The 19,268-nt window shown below is 42.8% G+C and overlaps 1 protein-coding gene across 1 annotated transcript in view; it reads right to left on the reverse strand.

Moving 5' to 3' along the window:
• LOC139650144 (inositol 1,4,5-trisphosphate-gated calcium channel ITPR1-like) overlaps positions 1 to 19,209 on the reverse strand; it is a gene marked incomplete at its 5' end in the record, with an annotated part of 46,392 nt that extends 27,183 nt beyond the window's left edge. Inside the window, 29 exons of the mRNA XM_071526710.1 lie at positions 559 to 606; positions 4,181 to 4,216; positions 5,154 to 5,265; positions 6,047 to 6,195; positions 6,294 to 6,478; positions 6,727 to 6,847; positions 7,473 to 7,499; positions 8,960 to 9,088; positions 9,192 to 9,317; positions 9,684 to 9,935; positions 10,085 to 10,285; positions 10,408 to 10,533; positions 10,638 to 10,775; positions 10,929 to 11,003; positions 11,126 to 11,299; positions 11,651 to 11,816; positions 11,902 to 11,956; positions 12,454 to 12,586; positions 12,798 to 12,988; positions 13,092 to 13,245; positions 13,358 to 13,499; positions 13,645 to 13,896; positions 14,317 to 14,511; positions 14,973 to 15,092; positions 15,709 to 15,881; positions 18,133 to 18,291; positions 18,505 to 18,646; positions 18,757 to 18,917; positions 19,102 to 19,209. Of these exons, the coding sequence (XP_071382811.1) occupies positions 559 to 606; positions 4,181 to 4,216; positions 5,154 to 5,265; positions 6,047 to 6,195; positions 6,294 to 6,478; positions 6,727 to 6,847; positions 7,473 to 7,499; positions 8,960 to 9,088; positions 9,192 to 9,317; positions 9,684 to 9,935; positions 10,085 to 10,285; positions 10,408 to 10,533; positions 10,638 to 10,775; positions 10,929 to 11,003; positions 11,126 to 11,299; positions 11,651 to 11,816; positions 11,902 to 11,956; positions 12,454 to 12,586; positions 12,798 to 12,988; positions 13,092 to 13,245; positions 13,358 to 13,499; positions 13,645 to 13,896; positions 14,317 to 14,511; positions 14,973 to 15,092; positions 15,709 to 15,881; positions 18,133 to 18,291; positions 18,505 to 18,646; positions 18,757 to 18,917; positions 19,102 to 19,209 (4,050 nt within the window). The remainder of the gene's footprint in view (positions 1 to 558; positions 607 to 4,180; positions 4,217 to 5,153; positions 5,266 to 6,046; positions 6,196 to 6,293; positions 6,479 to 6,726; positions 6,848 to 7,472; positions 7,500 to 8,959; positions 9,089 to 9,191; positions 9,318 to 9,683; positions 9,936 to 10,084; positions 10,286 to 10,407; positions 10,534 to 10,637; positions 10,776 to 10,928; positions 11,004 to 11,125; positions 11,300 to 11,650; positions 11,817 to 11,901; positions 11,957 to 12,453; positions 12,587 to 12,797; positions 12,989 to 13,091; positions 13,246 to 13,357; positions 13,500 to 13,644; positions 13,897 to 14,316; positions 14,512 to 14,972; positions 15,093 to 15,708; positions 15,882 to 18,132; positions 18,292 to 18,504; positions 18,647 to 18,756; positions 18,918 to 19,101) is intronic.
• Positions 19,210 to 19,268: the final 59 nt, after the last annotated feature.

Consider the following 19,268-nt stretch of genomic DNA (forward strand, 5'->3'; position numbering starts at 1 on the left):
CACTTTCAGAGGTCTGTGAATGATAGTTGATGATAAGGACTGCTTGTTGGCACATTTAACCACATGCAACAGAAAAACAGCTGTTGAGAATACCTGCTTATGAAATTATGTCCTCCTCTTGCAGACAATAATTATGTATTGATGAACTCTAACCAGTATGAATATTGTGGAAGATCCATATCGGAGCCATCCTCTATTACTGACATACCTGGGATTCTGTAACATCACCATATTGCCGTATACAACATTAGAGAAGGGAAATAGAAGGAAATCTATGGCATAAAAGCAATTAACTGGTCATCCTTTTCCCCCAATTACACAACAATTAGTGTGAAACGCTTTATTGGTTTTGAGAACAAAGCGATGAGGTGCTTAGGGCTTGTAGTAGTGTGGGGAAGGGAAGTGATCAGAATACAAAGCAGGAAAAAGGTAACAAAAGAGTAATTTTTCATTAGAAATGAAGACAGCTGTGTGTCTAAAACCTAATCTCACCAAAAATAATCCCTGCAGTGTTGGAGTTTTGGGTTGAGCTGCCATGCGGTCAACTTTAGTACCTACCCTCTTCTGGTCCTCCAGCAGCTTCTCAGGCTGGTTCAGATCCAGCTCCTGGGTGCAGTGGGGTGAGTAAGCACAGCAGTCCAACACACACAAACACAGGGTTAGTATTCATGCAGTAAGGAAAGGCCAATATCAACAATCACAGGGTTAATAACCAGATGATGTATCATTCATTATGCTGTAAGTGGCCATGCAAAGGTCTACTGTGTGTGAGTTGCCTTGCTTTTGATTCTACGTTAGAGACCAGGATCATATTATGGTTATGGAGGGTTTGGAGAGCTGAGAGGGGAGGTGTACACAGTGTTGACTATTAAATAAAAACTTAAAGTCGGGGATGAGAAGTGAGAAACACTCACTTTGTCCAAAGAGTTTTGTCAGAAAAGGTTTTCTCAGCAAAGCACAATAGTCACATGTTAGACAAATTAATAAAATACATCTCTTCTGTTGTTTTCCCATGCTTGCTTTCTGACTTCCTTGATGGCTCCAGCAAACAATGCGTATGCAGGTTTTACAGTATTTCTACAAAGCATCAATAGTTAAAATTCACCACCTGTATCTACAGTATGTGTGCACCAAAGGGAAAAGGGCCTAGTGAAAGGCGATGCTCCAAATAAATTGTTACATAAAAAGACACACAAGCAGGGGAGGGGGAGGGGAGGGGAGAGGAGAGGGGTGATGGAGGTTAGGGTTACATAATCATTCTCATAAGGAACCAGGCCACTAAACCAGTGACACAGAGCTGCTTACAGTGCCCATCTGTCACCAAAAACACAGAGAGAGAGAGAGCGAGGGAGAGAGGGAGAGAGAGAAAGAATGACAAACACACCAACAGAGAAAAATTACATGCTACCCCAGCATCAATTAAACTAGCCTCTCTCAACCAAGGCCAGTAGTATATTGCAGGTTATGCAGGCATTGTGTGATCTATGTATCTATGTTCAGAAGGTGTGTTTTAGGAATGGCAGACTATGCGACTTTTGTCATATAGTGTTGCTGCTCTCACCAAATACGCTACCAAGGTTTATCCATCTCTGCAGCAGGTATTGTATAGAGATGCTGGTATGTACTTGTAGTAAGGATGCATAACACATGAGATGCTTGTGCTGTACATATGATGGATCACAAGCCATGAGGTGGGGGAGCAGAGTTCAGCAGCAGGTCAGAGGGCCTCTGGGCTCAGCGCTGCACTCAGGCTTGTGGAGGACGCTGCCTCGCTGTCACCACATCAAACCCAGACAGCAGGCATTACAAAGGGTGCTGATCAGAGCAGATATGTGCAGCTAATCGCCCCCGGTCTGACCACAGCCACCGCAGAGTAACCCCTCACAGTTGCCACATCCGCCCCGACCACAGTGAGTTCCACCAAGCTGGAATCTCCCCGTGGCAAGCCCCTGATCAGGCTCGCACTTCTCAGTTCAACAACAGAGGAAATACACACACATACACACGCTCACACACAGAGGAAGCATTCTGCCTTTAGGTGTTTTTCAGCATGTGTGCAAATGTACATGTGTTTGTGTTTTTGCAGGCGTCGACTGAGTCATGTTTAAACCAGCGGCAAATGACATGGATACCGGGGTTTACCACTGGACTGCCTGTTGTGTGTAGGCTCCTAAAACAGTAAAGGAGACGAAATTGTGTGCGCTGTCATTTTCATTGCAGCCGACCTAATTCTAGCAGACCTGTCAAAGGAATTCCATCTTGACCACAGTGGGTTGAGGACCAATGTTAGTGTTGGAGAAAACGTGCTGAGTAAATCAAAGAGAGACCCAGATGCTCTCTTACAATCTAGAATATGACAAGAAAAAAATGAAAATTACTTTCTCAGTGATGAGACATGACTTCCAACATGGTCAGCTAGGTCTTGCATAACTGCATTGACTAGACTCCACACAGCTGAGGCCAGGTGGAGAGGGGAGGCTAAAAGAGAGTAAAAGCCCAACACTGTGTATAGTGAACTCCTCTGGCACTTACACAACACTGACAGCCAAAGAGCAATGACATTTGCTCACAAAACACCTCACTGACATTTAGCTATGGGGAATAGCTGTACAGTACATGACCATGGGTTCAAAAATACATATTTTGCAACCCCTGCGTCAAAAAATGACAAGTCAATACCTGTTGTGCAGAATACTGTAAACATGCTTCATGGTCAAATGTCATGTTAATCAATTTAACCTATATTTCTTGCTACACAAACTCACATACTCATCCTGTTTCACTTCAATCATTTATACCATGCTATTGCACTTTATTCATAGGGCAATAAAGGAGACATGATCCAACAAGGCACTGTGTGGGGAGCCTCCATATCGCACCAAACAAACACAAACACTCACTGCCAACTTCATTAAGTTTGCACAAAGTGGGTGTGCCCTTGTGTGAGAAAGGGAGTGAGCGGAAGGAGCAGAGGGAAAGAAAAAATAGTTGAGGAATTATGTCACAATGATTTAACAGGACCAACAGAAAGAAAGAGGTGACAAGAAAACAGAGATTGGCAGAGTTGGAGAGGAATGGGTGAGTGGGCAAGCCTATTTCCTCCCCGCTGCCACTGTTACATCAGAGCTGGTCTTTATGGGGAGGCAGTCAGAGATACAACACTTAGCAGGTGTGTATAGGGAACCCTCCCATCTCTCTCTCTCGTTTTCTCTCTCTCTCGTTTTCTCATGCAAACAGCCCCTATACTCCCCCACAACTTGCCCTTTATACACACGCGTGCACAGACGCACACACTCACACACAAAGGCAGTGTGGGTAAACAGCTCCTCCACACTTTTATTGGCAATTACTGCTGAAGGTCACACATCAGCGGAGGGGCTGCGTTCCAGGAAAAAAAGCCTGGTTCTTATGTAACCTCGGCCCAGAGTTGGCAGGGGCCCAGGAATCGTGCAGCTCGCAGGCAAGGAAAACTAGGACACAGCCTCACTGCCTGCCACAGCCCCACACATTCATTAAAACACACACACACACACACACACACAGTCACAGTGCCCCCTATTGGCGCTTAAATGAAATACAGGGGAAACACCCTACAAAGGGCTGAGCATTAGGAACAGAGACAGAGAAACAGAACAAAGAACTTTATGAAAAGAACATGAGAGGGAAGGAACTGATTTGGCTGAAATGTGACTGGAGTGTTTAACTGGAATTACTTTTTAAATGTAATTAGTACCAAGGGGCCTTTTAATAGATTTGGTGAAGTGGAGAATGTGTTGACAAAAAGTAGGGCACATGACTGTCCAGTGTGGAGACACTGAACACACACAGACACAAATGCAGCATTGGCAGCTGGCCCGGCCAGCAAGTGACTTACCTTAGAACTTGGAATAACAGAAAACTGTTGAGCAACACATGGTCGGGTGAGATACAGTACGCACACCTTTCTCTCTCTCTCACACTCCTTTCAGTTGATCAATCGGTTTAGGCCAGACAGTGCAACAGGTGTGTAAGAGAGAAACAACCTACTGATATGTGTTACCAGCTGTGCCTAGAGCCCCAGCTCACCACAACAGCTACAGATGCTACAGTACAGTTACAGAACCACTACTAGTGTTACACAGACATAACACACAGGAGCTCAGAGGAACAAGGGCATGAATAGAAGAAAAAGAGGGACAACCTTAGGCATATCCATCTCATCATCAAAGGCCCTGAGCTGAAAGAGAACAGAGGGTTGAGGGGTTAGATAACAGCACAGGAAGGAGGAAGCTAGAGCAGAGGTCAACCATACAGTATGACATGTTGGTTATGTGAGTAAGCACTATAGAAATACTTAGGAACTTCAGCAACTTAGAGGAAATAGTGTTTAGGAATGGGTGTTAGCCAAACAACGTGCAGAGTTAGTGTAGTCCCATACTGCAACTGGAGCTGATGGCATTTCTAAGAAGGCCTGGCAACAGTGAGCAACCCTGCCTTGCTTGATCTCAGAGGTGAATGTAACTAGAATGGTGCCAGTAGGGACAAGCCAAGTCCTTTCGAAATAAGGACACTCCTGGCAGTCAGTCTGTGTGTGTGTGTATGTGTGTGTGAGAAAGAGAGCTGTCTGAGTTTCAAAGGCATACACTTCTAAACTATTATGCTGTAACATCATATATTACTGTACACCTACATGGAAATATGATGAAAAAATACATATATTAAAAATTATCTTTAAAAAAAACCATATTGCTGCTCCTTTTTTTGTGTTTTTCGTGTTTTCACTTGAGGGATTACGCAGTCCTCTACTGGTTGAGAAAATTCTCCAACCTCATGGGCTTATTATGAAACCCTTTCAAAACTGTTTGGATAATGTCAAAAATGCAATGACATCAAGCTAAACTAGTTCCTGAAAAGGTCTTAGTTCCTGAAAAGTTGATATTCTGACATTCTTTTCATCCGACAGATGTGTGCATCTGTGTTTAAATATGTTCTGAAAATATAATAATGGTCATATAATAATAATATACAAAAAGTTTCAATCTAGTTTTCGCCCACATATGCATACATGTATATTATGCTGTATAAACAACATACACACTCAGATATTTATTGCAGTAGAGTATTTTATCCTATTCTGGAAACAGATTGTGTCTGTGCTTGGCAGCTTGTCCTACCTTCTCTCCATAGCCACGGTCTTTTGTCATCATCTCTCGAAGCGTTTGCAGGACTTTGATGCACAGTCTCTCCTCATTTTCCTCCAGCAGCTGCTTGGTATGTTTGATCAGCCTGCACAAGCACATTTGCTCATAAGTCTCATTTCTAACGACTAGACCCAATCATGTGTCAATCATAAGGGATTAGATGGCATGAGCAGAGTTGGGGTGCGATCACACCTACAGTTTGTTTTCTTTGGTCTGAACCATAGTTGAAAAGTTTACTTTGTGGCATTTTTGTATTTGCTTCGATTAGGTTCACAATGCCAAATTACAAGCAAACCAGGGCTGTAAACAGAAGTCACATGGACTCACAAGTTGCTTGTGTATTGAACAAAGTTTTGGTAACTTGTCATCCCGCTAGCTTAAAGATTTTGGCAGCCAGGGAGTGGGGAAGTCAAAACAAATCTGAATCCAGTTCCTATAACTTTAACTATGGACTTGCCTGCACTCTTTGCTGTAATTTACCATCGCTGGTCTTCATACCAGCTGGTCTTCATAACAATAATGTAATGCCAGGCTTTCCAAGCATGAGTAACTGCTGACCATCAGATGTCAACATCTGTCTGTATGGAACAAGTGAACAACAAACAATGTACTCATAAAACCATGTGTTTCGGGGTCGTTTCTTGTAGTTCTAGTAGTTCTCACTTCTAATGAACCGCACCACAGTCTACTTGGAAGAGGACCCAGACCATCATTTTCAGGCGATCTCAGTGTGCAACGAGTTTGAATGGTATTGTTCTCACCTGCCCAAACGAACTGAATTAATAGAGGAAACGCTCCAGAGTTTGATTGAACTGGTCCAAACACACTTGGTGTGAACGCAGCCTTAGATATGTGCATGTGCTTACTTGCATATGAAGCCTCCACTCTCACACTTCCGGCGTGAGTCTGTGTTCTCAGGGAAGAGCAGCTCGGGCCGATGCAGCACATCCACCAGGACAGACAGCTCAGCCTGGACCAGCGGACGCAGACGGTCCTCGAGAGCCGACACAATGTCCTACAGCCCAAACACAGGAGCACACTCAATGCTTGCACGAATGAGCACACACGAATGAGCACACACACACACACATACACACACACACACACACATACCTGCAGTCTCTCGATGATGTTCCTATAGTCCCGTGACGCGGTCAGCACGGAGTCTCTGCGGGCAGCATTGCGAGCAGACAGTCTCCAGCTCATGGCCGTCTTCTGGACAATGTTGTTGGATTTCACAAAAAGGTTGTTCACCTGGTTGTCCAGGTCCACGGGAATGGCTATCGCTCTGCCTTTGGCTGGCAGGTTCACACACAGAGCCACAAAGGCAGTCTAAGGATGATTCAGCTCCAATAACATTAGCTCATGAATCTCACTTCTAACTAGTAAATGCAGTTAGACTCACAAGTCATTACTTAAAACGCTTACGCAAATTGGTAAATCTGCATGATTGTGATTGACTGAGTAATTGATTTAGAGCTTAAAGGCTTGTGAGACAGGATGTTTTAGAGTGTGATGTGAGTGATGAGGGGGATCGTGATCTTACCAACATCAGAGAGCACCTTGATACAGCTCTCAACTGAGCCCTTCTGGACAGGGACCAACCAGTTACAATGGTAGACCCTGAACACTGCCTGCAACAGCTGCACAAAGACTGGCTGCCTGGTCTGAGAGGAACATACAGAAAGACATACATTATTATATTGATCTATAGTTGGAAGACATTTTCTGTTCTCTTTCAGGGAAGAACGATGTCCTTCTTCAACATAATATAGACCTGTCACCTACTGTACCCATAAAACTGACTGTATAAAAAACATAGACAAGACATTTGCAACTCAACTCTCCTTGAGAATCTGATGTGGCTTTGCATCGTGTTACCTCTCTCTCACACACACACACACACACACACACACACACACACACACACACACACACACACACACACACACACACACACACACACACACACACACACACACACACACACACACACACACACACACACACACACACACACACACACACACACACACACACACACACACACACTGTAGTGAGACCAGCATGGTGACTTAGTGGTGGTTTACTCCTTTCCTATCAGAGACCCATCAATACACAAACAGACATATGCCCAGACCACTGACCTTGCCCAGTGTGAACCAATTCTCTTGTACTTGCATAAGAGAATGCTCATACATACATACCAAATACGTAAAGACTTTTCTCTTATATCCAACAAGAATCTATAACACCCAACTATGTGCTTTCCCAGCTGGAATTAACAAATACCTTCATCATTTTCCCCAATAGAGAGGCCTGCAGCAGAGGAAACAAGCAGTAAAGAAATACAATATATGCAACAAAAGTAAATACGTCACCCACATATTTCTAAATACATTTTGGAGACAATTGTCATCACTGCAGACGTATGGTTTTCTGGCATACAAACCCTAAATTTGTAAAACAATATATCCCATGTTATCTTGTTTTTGAGAAGTGTGAGAAGGCAGAAGTTGATCAGAAAACACTTCTGTTGTTGGGATTAAATCAGAGAGCTAACCAGAGAGATTATTGGTTTAACAAGTGACAGGTTAGGAAGTGTCAGTCTGACGAATGTCTCCAGTTTTGTTCATATTTCACAAAATGAGGCATCCGTTTTTGTTGTAACTTAAATATTTTGTTAAAAATAGATTGTATTTATAGGAATCTAATGAAAGAACTTTATATGAGAGAAGGGTGAAGCATTTGTGTATCAACAGAGGAGATGATCCCACAGCACAACAGGAAACCGATAATCACAATCAGCAGTAATAGGCCTTAACTTTGTAATGTCAAATTAGCTCTAAAGGGCTGAGACTAACATACGACTGATGAATAGGAACTGATGGGGGGAGAGGCGGAACATTCCTTCTCCCAAGCTACTCGCAATGATGTTAATCAGAAGATAAATTCTCAGACATTCCATGGAAGCACTTATTTTTAGGAGCACTTAGCATTGCAGTGGATGGTTTGGTTCTAATGTAAAATCCAGGCTGCAAATTAGTAGGTTCTATGTAATGTCACACAATTTGGTGTAAGTTAGATGGGGTATCTACTATATAATCTATCCATATATACATTCATGCTGTGGGCCACCTACAGCACGATACATACGATAAGAGGCTAGAGGTTAGAAGTAACATTAGCCGGTATTTAGTTATGTTAGGAGAGAGGAACCCCTGACGCTGAACCATCTACCATCTGCCAGGCCTCATTTATTACCAAAGAGATAACAGCCCACCCCCGCTCCCCCTCACTCTATCTTAAATTAACTAGCAGCGTAATTGTAGTGGCACGGTAAAGTTATATTCTGAGAAAGGTGACCTTTCCTCAAGATGGTACACGTGATATATTAGACAGGTGAGAGTAAGGGGTCATGACGACACAAGGAGAGTGAATAGCAATGGCTTTATATTATGTCTTTTTTTGTCAACACAGGTTGAGGAAAACAGCTCTGCATGTCTGACTGACATCCACAACTACTATAGATCAAGCCAACTTCATCTAAACAATTATGAATTTATCCTTGTCTGGTTCTTTGCATCAAAATGTTTTAATACCGTATGTTTTTATTTCTTTATAAACAATGCACAGTGGTTTGGAGATTCACTCTCAGCACTGTAATGTTAAATGTTTTTAAACTTGAAAGTCTTCAAAAAAAAAGTTGTTGCATCTGTACAGTGTACTCTGTTTTGGTGTAGCAGTTTACAGCTGATAAAGTGGTTGCAGTTACATACCTGCAGGCTGGTGCTCTGGTCGGAGAAGGGCGAGCTGAAGAAGGTGGTGACGATGCTCATGACTGTCTCCGTCACATAACGCTCCAGAATGGTGTCTGCATGCTTTCGGTCACTTGTGTTGTTGCACACCTGCAAACAGCAAAATATCACAAAATGGCATATAGAATTTTAACATTATTCTCATTCCCTGAGTGCAGTTATAGTTCCCATGGAGTTGTATGGTTGTCCTCACTCTGCAAATGTCCACCAGGAAGTTCTCAAAGAGCTTCCACATGTGATTGGAGGTGTAGATCTCCTTCATCTCCACCTCTGTGTCCACATAGCAGTGGTTCAGGAAGTTGATGTAGGCAATCTTCACCTGGAAGGCAAGGTTAACGTGAAGGTAAAAATTTAGTTCTTCCTGGTCTAAGCTGAGTCAAGCTAAGCTGAGTTTGTTGCCAGTCAAATACTGCTTTAAGTGTTTTCACTGGACCACACAGAACCATGAGTTTCAGTCCAACAAATTTATACAGTGATCCTAAGGTACTCTTCTTACATCTTACATCTTGAATTCCTGATTGTATTACTCTGCTACTATGGGTACAAAATAAAACCTGGGCCTGTATGTATAGTGTGTCATAGGAGCACTGATCTGCAATCAGTTTGCCTCATCATTGCCTTATTGTTTCTCGTGGCTGCCAGATCCTCAGCACTTCTCTATTTGGGCAATTGTAGTTCATCTCACCTCAGGGATGCAGTCCTCATGGGTCACCACCCGTACTATGTCATCCAGTGGAAGCAGGGAGTTACACTTGATCTCTGTGTAGACGTTCTTGCCCTCAGTGCAGACAGCCAAGAGCTCCACCAGGTGAATGTGGTACATCAGAGGACTGTTTTCATCCATGCGATCCCGCTCCGAACGCATCATCTGGACCAGTGTCTGGAAGGAGGCGCGATCATTGTAGAAGACCAAAACATCTTCGCCGGCATTCACTAGCTATAACAGAAACAGATACACACAGTTACAACATGACAAAGGGAGAAACTGTGGCATAGTCCAAACAATAAAAGGTCTTGTTACATTGATGTGCTAGACAACAGGAAATAGTGGGTATGAAAATTGTGGAAAGAGCGAGGAGGTGTGACCTCAGCCATGACAATGTCCTGACACTTCTTGATGAACTTGTTCTCTGCTTTGACTATTGTCTGTAGGAACTTGAGGTATTGGACGTTGCGGCCATGTGTTTCGATGCAGTGGACAAAGTGCTGAACCACACGTTCATTGATCTCACTGCACAGCTGGAAGTTGTTCATGAAGATATGCTGCATGGTGATTGCTTCTAAAATCTGAAGAAGAGCAAGAAGGGTGGGGCACCAGAAGACAATGTTTGTTGTTGATTAAAACCAAAAGAAGTGATTTCTTTAAATGATTGGCATGAGGTGGTGAGTGTTCTGGAAAGACTGCTCACCCCTGGGTTGAGGAAAAGGTTGATGTGCTTGTGGAGGAGGGCTTGGTTCTGCTGGTTTCCTGCACAGAAGTTCTGCAGGAACTGATGGGCTAGCTTCATGATGTCCTGCATGCGCAGATCTTCCCCCTGGATTGGAAAAATGGCTGAGGTGAAGGTGTGTCCACTTTACAGACCCATGCACACACATACAGTACATCGCTGAACGACATCTCCTAGAGAGACATTGGTACCTTCTCATAGGGGATCTGTAGGAGCTCAAGGACCACAGCATGAGCCCCCATGTTTCTCAGCAGCCTCTGCTGCTGCTTCTTACTCTTCCTGCCCGAAAGACCTTCTTGGACACACAGCCTGCTGAGCCGCAGCAGGATCTGATAAAGGAGAGTGAGAGCAGAGAGAGGAAGAAAATGTGAGGGAGCGGGGTAAGGGAAAAGACGGTCAGTCTCTGCACTATGGGCATACAACAACATTTGAAACAACAGCAGCTAGTAGCTTCTTAACCATTTAGGATGTAAGATAGTTACCTCTTTCACCACTCTGTAGTTGTAACTGCTGGTGCTTTCTGGTTTCTTTGGTTTGTCTGAACCACCTGAGTCACCCTACAGAATATACCAGAATAAACCAGAAACACTGTATTGGTAAACAAGGCCTTACTGTAGAGATACTTAGTGGAGACTGGCTTTCCCGTGGTTATGTATGACTTTTGTGATGCATACTGTACCTTCTTATGCTCTGGCTCAGCAGAGAGCCCCTCTCCTGCGTCAATGCCCTCATCTGGCCCCTGTCTCTTATACACCCAGAGCTCAGACTTCTCCACGATAGAGCGCAGCTGGTCCAGGTCTGACTTTATCTGCTTATAGTTTTCTACATCTTGGCTGGTGACCAGTAGCTGGACCTGGTAACACATAGATGTTCCAACATGAGAGACAGAGACAGGCAGACAAATAGGAATGGAGGAATGATGCCGACTGTTCATTCCAATGTCATTGTGAATGCATTTGTATGTGTATGCATGTATGTGTCAGAGCTGTGCAGAATACTAGCTTAATATATTTAAATATTTGAATATGTTTCATATATTTGAGAAAAGAGTGTTGATGAGCTTATCTGGCAAGTGATGTGTCCACTTTCGAGGATGTTCAAGCACTGGGTAAGTATAAAGTACTTCAAAATGGTACAATTTTCATTGCTGCAGTTTTGCTCCAGGTCTGGCGTGTGTAGATGTGTATATTCACTGTGGAGGTACCTGCTTGAAGGCCTGCAGGACTTCCTGCCTTTGGCTGAAGTGTCTGAAGAGCAGGTGGAGGGCTCTGGACACCAGGGGAGGATAGTCATGCATGGTTAAGTGGAGAAGGACCCTCAAGAAGGTACGGCCACCGTGGTCATCCAGGTCCAATGGGGTGTTTTCTTCACTAGACACATACACATACACACAGATCAAGGCACATCCTCTATTTGTGTCGTTTATGACTCTTTCTGCATTGAAACTATGACTACCTTCCACCAAATATCCCCTCAGCCTGCTCTTCTATGTGCTCGAAATCCAGTGCCCCTGGAATAAAAAAAAAAGATATTTCCAACACAGACTTTACCAATAAATGGGTATTCACCAATTCATATTTAGACTGTTCCCACTAAGCAAAAGACGTGATTTCAACGTCGCGTCTATGCTTTAGCTCTCATATAGCCCAGGATCATTACGGCTATGTATAGACCTATTTTAGACCAAGCAGTAAATACATTATTACAATGAATAAACATCTGTAAATACCAAAAATATGCACCAGAGAAGTCCTGTAGACTAGCCTACAAGATAACTATCTGAGCACAAGAAGTAATTTAAACATTGCGTCTATGCGTAGCTCTCATATAGCCTAGGATAATTTTGTCTATGTATAGACATCTAATAAACTTTCACTTTTCAACCCCATTTAAACTTAATTTAGCCTAGACGGCTATGGGCCATTTAGACGTGTTTTAAACGTCTAATCAACGTAAAATTGCTCAGTGGGTTCAGTTAGCTCAGTGGGCCACACTGGTTGATCTGACCTGGCATATTGTTTGGTCCTTCCGATGTTCCAGCTATAGACAAGTCAGTCTGGGAATTACTCTCATCAAATTCCCTCTTAAAGATAGAAAGCAGACAGGAGATCCTGTAGTCCAGGCGCACATTCAGGATGAACTGCAGGACCGAACAGAAAAACACAGGACATCGATGATTGTTGTGATTGTTACGAGGTGAATATTTGGGAGGCAGCGAAGAGAAGATTAAACAAGAAATTAGGAATATCGTAACAGGCCTGTACCTGGTGGCAGCTACTGTATGTGTGTGTCCGGTATGCATATCTATGTGTGTGTGTGTATTCATGTGGATTCTTATGCACGCTCGTCACCTGTAGGATTTCGATGATCTTGAGTTTGGTGTCCATGACCAGTATGTCCTGTTTCTCTGGTTCAGTCTGGGTCTTGACAGCCTCTCCATTGGGGGCATTGATGTGTGTGGTGGGAAGAAAGCCCCCTCCTCTCAGGACCACTTGGGTCATGAGCTCCCCTACCCCATGAATAGACCTCATCACGTTAATACCTGGAAACACACACACACACACCCACCCACACATACACACACACGTCAACTCCATGTCCATGAAGTGTTTGGTCCTTCCCTGTGAAACCCAGGGTTCTCCTACCTTTACTCTCATCTCCTTTGTCCAGCTTGTTGAATGGGAAAATGGTGCTCACATGGACACAGTCTAGAATAGCCAGCAGGATCTTCGTCAGTCTTAGCAGGTCACTGAAGTTGTAGAAGCCAAAATAAATCAGGTTCCTGGCCAGATTCACCACCTGAAGGAGGAAAATAGGCAGTTTGGACAGGCTTGATGACTCCACCATTATGATGTGACCACTGTGGTGTGAGGATGATTCTAATGTTATATCCACAATGTGTCTGACTGACCTCAAAGGTAAGCTTGTTCTTCTCCCTGTCTGCAAATGGGAAGCTCTGACACACCACATCTCTCAGGTAGTTCTCCACAAACTCCATGGTCTGAGAGAAACGCTCCTTGATCTCGTCTTTAGACGTCCCATCATTGTCATAGCTACAATGAGACAAAAGATAAGAACATACAACCTGAAAACACTGCAAATACGTACTTTTGAGAGATTTTTGTTTTCCACATAAGAGTCAAAGACACATCAAATATGCTACAATGCTTGACCCATTGAATTTGTCCATTGACTCACTCGTCAATGGCAATCTCTGAGGGGATCTCAGACCAGAGTCGTGCGTATTTGACAGGTGTGACCTGTTCCTGCGGGTCGCGATCCACATGCATGTGCAGCATCATGCGGCAGAAGGAGGCTCGCAGGTCGTAGGGCAGGTCTTCGTCCGACATGCAGCGCAAGATCAGGTCCACATCCAGCTGCCCAGAGATCTTGTTGATTGCCAGGTACTGGCGGTCTAAACACATCCTGGCAAACAGGTTCAGCTGGTACCTGTTGTAGTAACACAGAGATACACTCCAGAATCAGATCTATACTTGGAACAGCAAAATGTGACCAAATGCACTTTAAACTTCAGAGGAGACCCATTTTACATGAGAGGTTTGATCAAAATCTTCTTGATTCAGTAATTAATAATTAAAACAAAATGATTAATTGACCTATATTATGTAATATGCTGTTTAAATGTAACAAACAATAATCTATAAAAAATATTATCTCCCAAAATGTGACTATTTTTCGATGTGGAGTCACAATTGCAAAACTGACAGAATTATCAAGTGCACCATGTACTGATTCTAATACAGAGCCACACCTTCCTTGGCTGGTTCAGTTCAAAATAAAGTCAGGTTGGGGCAGGTGTTATCCCCTTCATCCCAGCCAGCCACATGAAACGTGAGGTCCAGTTAGTACCTGTAGTAACTGACCACCTCCTGGTCCTCCTTCTGGCCCTCCTTGGCATCCTGGGCCAGCTCCCGGATGCTTTTACTGCGGATCTCCTTATTGCTGTCCTTCCAGAACAGCCACACCTCTTCTTCATCCTCCTCTGACTCCACAGAGTTCTCCCCAAGCGACGCTCCCTCAATCTCAAATCGGGACAGCACCAGTCTGCAGGAACAAGGGGGAAAGAAGCGGGAAGATACAGATATAAACTCTGATTACACAGGTAGTTCAAGCTATCAAAATTTTGTTTGTTCATTTATAGAAATTAGTATTTGTGCTAACTTTAAAAAAAAGTTGCGCCACATTGAAATGTGAGAACTGCAATGCAAAGAGAGGTCTCTGGGATCATGTTTGAGTAAATGCAAAACCTTGGCCCATCTTGCCATGAACATTGAAAAATGGCTGGATCAAAGCAAAGCTTAATATTGTTTCAACATATTAGCATATATTATTCAGTGGTCAATGAATGAAATGTATTTTACTTTACGCCCTGTGTGGATATCACATGGTGCTTTTATGGCAGTGGGCATAAAATGACCGGCATACTGAGTGGGAGAAGGGAGTGAGGGGCAGATGGGTGAAAAGGAAAGGGGGGGGCGGGGGGTATGTTAGGGGAAATGACTCACTTTGTCTCTATGAGGATGTCTCCATTAGCCGGGTCCAGCACTGCATTACAGATGAGCTCCTGTGTCACTGGGATGGACTTATTCATTGACACACACAGGTCCGACAGGTAGTCCAGAAACCTGGAAAGAACACACACACACACACGCAGAAATACAGGCACACATACATCAGTTGCCCCAAAGGCTCCTTATAATAGATAAGAATGTATATACGTCTGACGTAGGACAAGGCACACAAAATTCAATCACTCATGATGCTCTGAAAAAATCCCCCCTAAGATTAACTCAGCCACCAGACTTCAATTATGGGACCCTGCAAAAACATAACATCTTCCCAGAGAGAACAATGTGCCCTTTACATGGTGTGTTTAGTATGTTTAATGACCAAAACATTCCAATCCACATTCATTTAATCACCAGACTTCCATTAAATATACTCTCTATACCAATGTGAGTTCATTTCAAGTGCCGCATGTCCTTACTTGTGGGTTTCTGGCTATGGTTGTTTTTCCCGGTGTGTGAATGCTCTGTTTCCATGTTCATATTAAAATTATTCTGTACATTCATAAATACAGAGATATTAGTGATTGGGATATGAAGATGCATATAAACTGCTTATCTCAAAAAATACTTTAACAGGGATATTGGCTAGTACCCGGAGAACACAAATTCACACACACACAAAAACACACATACACACACACACACACACACACACACACACACACATACACACCTGGGCTCGCGGTTCTTGCGGACCAGGCTTACAAAAGTGTCAATCTCAGCGGCGGTGATATGTTTCTCCAGCAGCTTGCGGTTGTTATGCAGCAGAGCTGTGATGGTGTCCTCAGCCAGGACATCATAGCCAATCTGCTTCTGCATGAAGCGGAACTGTTTGGCTATATACTCCTGCAGGACAGACAGACGGTCTGATCATACACAAACATCAGCACAACCTCAACTAAGCACAGCTGCCAGACTCAGACTCATTGTGAAATAAAAATCTCATTATTCACAACAGGAATAAATCATTCATATTATTTCCATATAGCAGTCCATCCTAGTCAGATCACAATCTTTGCCAGAAATTTGGTATATAATGCATAATGCCTTAGCCTATTAACCTCTTTACGGTCTCTTGGAAGGTTATACGGCATAACCTTGTTAAATCTGCATCCATTACTTTATTGGCTAATAGTGGTACATCATAGAAGCCCGAGCTCTCTGGTCTTTCATCTATGACCAGGAAAACAGAGCATGCTAAGAAGGACCAGAACAACGTAATGAAACGACCACTCTAACAATTACACTGTAATCTGTCAGAGGGAAATGCATGAGCCTTATAAAAAAGGAGTGCTATGTTTTCCTTGTACATGCATCTGTAATAGCATTAGTCTGTGAGCTACTCTAGCTCTGTGTTCATATCAGAGCAGACAATTTGATAAAGGGGCCAGGCGAGTGAGTCTGGTACATTGCACAGGACATTCAATTACAGATCTCAGATTCCAGGCATGATTTTTACATTCTAAGCCATGATAATCACATCAGTTCTGCCACAGAGACTGAAGGTCACTGTGACTTTCTGTAAGTTAGTTAAGGACACAACACTTCAGTAAAGCTCCTGCTGCACAAGAAATGAGAAATATCATAACAGGTCTATACCTGATTTGCTGATTTTTGCCCACTGAGCTACAAGACATGCTAGCCAACTGCTTTGTGTGAAAAGGCTTTGACTGTCCATTTACTGTAGCTGTCCGTTTACTAATCACAGCCAGTGGTCCCTTCAAAAATATGTTTTTTGGAACTGATCAGTTGTTTAATGTGTGTTTGCTTGTCATAGGTGATGACATTTGAAACATTATAGCCTAACCTAATCTTTTGTGGAACTGGTAAATTGTTTGTTGATAAATTGATTATTTGCTCAAAAAATAAATTTGCCCAATTCAATTCAACATCAGTTTAATGTTTGTTCATTTTCAGATGGTAAAGGTATAACTCCTTATAATATAATATAATCCATATAATATAATATAATATCATATCATATCATATCATATCATATCATATCATATCATATCATATATATTATATATAATGACAAACAAACTGACAGACCACATATTTTCCCTCTAATTTCATGGTACATTTTCCTATATTATTGGTAGATTCCTACAGGTTGCATAAATTTGGTATCCTGAGATTCATCTCTGATGAATGGCCACCTTGTATACTTCAGTGTATGACTAAGAAATACCTTCTAATTTTCTCAGAAATTCAGGTGAACTGTGATGAAGGTGTTGTGTGTTCCCATGGAATTACCAGGTTCTTAAAGCCTTTATAATTGGTTATATACTTTTCAATTCAATTAAGGCAAAAATGTACCAGTATGTTCTGCAAAGGTACTAAGTAAACATTACAGTTTAAGTAAGCTTGTAAGTGCAACAAGTTTCAACATGCAGCAGCATAATGTTGCCACTTTGTATTCTTGCATTATTTGATTATGCTGCTTTCAGGTGCTGTACCAGAGTTGTTAGGATGGGATGTTCAGCACATTGAATCTGTGGCAACAACCAATGGTAAAAGTGAAGCATGACACCATAGTGGGCATTCTATCTAAATAATTAGTAGGCTTTTATTGTATGTTTCCATTTAACTTAAAGTTGTCATATAAAGCAATTTGCTAATAAATTAATTAAAACATCCTATTGATTCTCTGCAGCACAAAGTATCTCAATGCCACTTGATTTATAAAACAACAGCCAACAACATTTTTTTTAAAAGGTCTATTGTGTTATTATTTCCAACCAAAACAAATTAGAGTAGAATCTAGTAGCATTATACAACAGCATTATATCATCCCTGTTTCACCCCAGCCTATTAAGATGATGGGCTGGACATGTCAAACCAGCACGACAACATTATGTGAAGGCAGTTTAGATGCCACTCAGGCTGTTAACTTTTTGCACTTCGCCCACCTCTTCAATCCAAATGATTATCCTATCTTACGAAAAATAATTATGACACCTGCAACTATTCACCTCTGTGATGCATACCTCTAGCTGTATGGGACCTCTAGTGGCACGCACACCCACGTCTTGCGGGGCCCTGTCTGCTACTCTTAAGCAGACTTAATCGAGCTTGCAGACCTGACAGACAGTACCTGGTTCTTGCGGTAGTCCTGCTGGGAGTGGCGTAAGACCCGGTAACACAGGCGACAGATGTGTCTGAAGGGGGCGTGGCGCTGGTCAGCCAGCTCCTCCAGTCGCAGCATGGGCCCGTCCCCACTGTCTGTGAAGGGAGCCTGCAGCAGCTTGAAGATCTGGACACAGATGTTGTAACCATATTGAAATAAAAGCCAAAAGAACATGTAGATAGACATAACTGAACAGGTTTGTGTTATGATAAAGATTATAAATGTTGAGGTTAGAGGAAATTCGGTCAAGTTCAACAATCATTAACAGAAAACAAATCTATGGTAAACTTAATCAAATGATGTGGTTCAAAGTGATGTTACATCTACTAAAGGCAATACCTGCTTGAGGATATTCTGCTCTCTCATGAGTTTCTGTCTCTCCCTGTTAGGTTTGTTGACCATGATCTCTAGAACATCCTGTCCATTGTTGGGAATGTCCACCACAAAAAACACCAGATCCTCCAGTAGTTTGGTAACCGCTCTGGACACACACACACACACACACACACACACAGACACACATCATAATACATGAACATCTTATGTCCTGTGTTAGAAATTCACAATCTTGTCCCACTCTGCACTCTGTACCTCCTCTCATTCTGTGTGATGGTGCCTTTTTCCAGCTTTCCTGCAATAGAGGCCAGCACTTTACTGGCATCATTGGCAAAGTCGAGGTCTCTCACTTCGGCTGGGGAGACAGGCACAATGGCAAAAGCCTCTTTGTCCTCTTTGAGTGTGGAGGTGCCAATCTTGAATTAAGAAATAATAGAAAGATGTGCAATAAATTTACAACTTTGTCATCTATCGGGTATTTCTTGGGTTGCCTCCTAAACATAAACACAGATAGGATTGTATCTCAGCATGCGGTACACAGTCTAGTGGTGGTGAGAGCTACAACACTTAACCAGTGTTGTAGAATGAGCTGTCACTCACACGCAGCATGACAGGCTTTTCCTCCTCCTTGTCAATGGGGTGGTTGGTGCTGTGGACCCATGTGTTAGTGCATAGGTGTCTGAGCCGTACATATGAGTTCCTGAAAACAAATACACATACACACACACACACACACACACACACAAGCAGGTCATGTCAGTGGTTTT

The sequence above is a fragment of the Centroberyx affinis genome, unplaced genomic scaffold (genome assembly GCF_046629955.1).
Source record: "Centroberyx affinis isolate AG114_WGS23_722 - 3 ecotype Tasmania unplaced genomic scaffold, CSIRO-AGI_Caff_v1 ptg001446l_1, whole genome shotgun sequence".
Taxonomy (NCBI): domain Eukaryota; kingdom Metazoa; phylum Chordata; class Actinopteri; order Beryciformes; family Berycidae; genus Centroberyx; species Centroberyx affinis.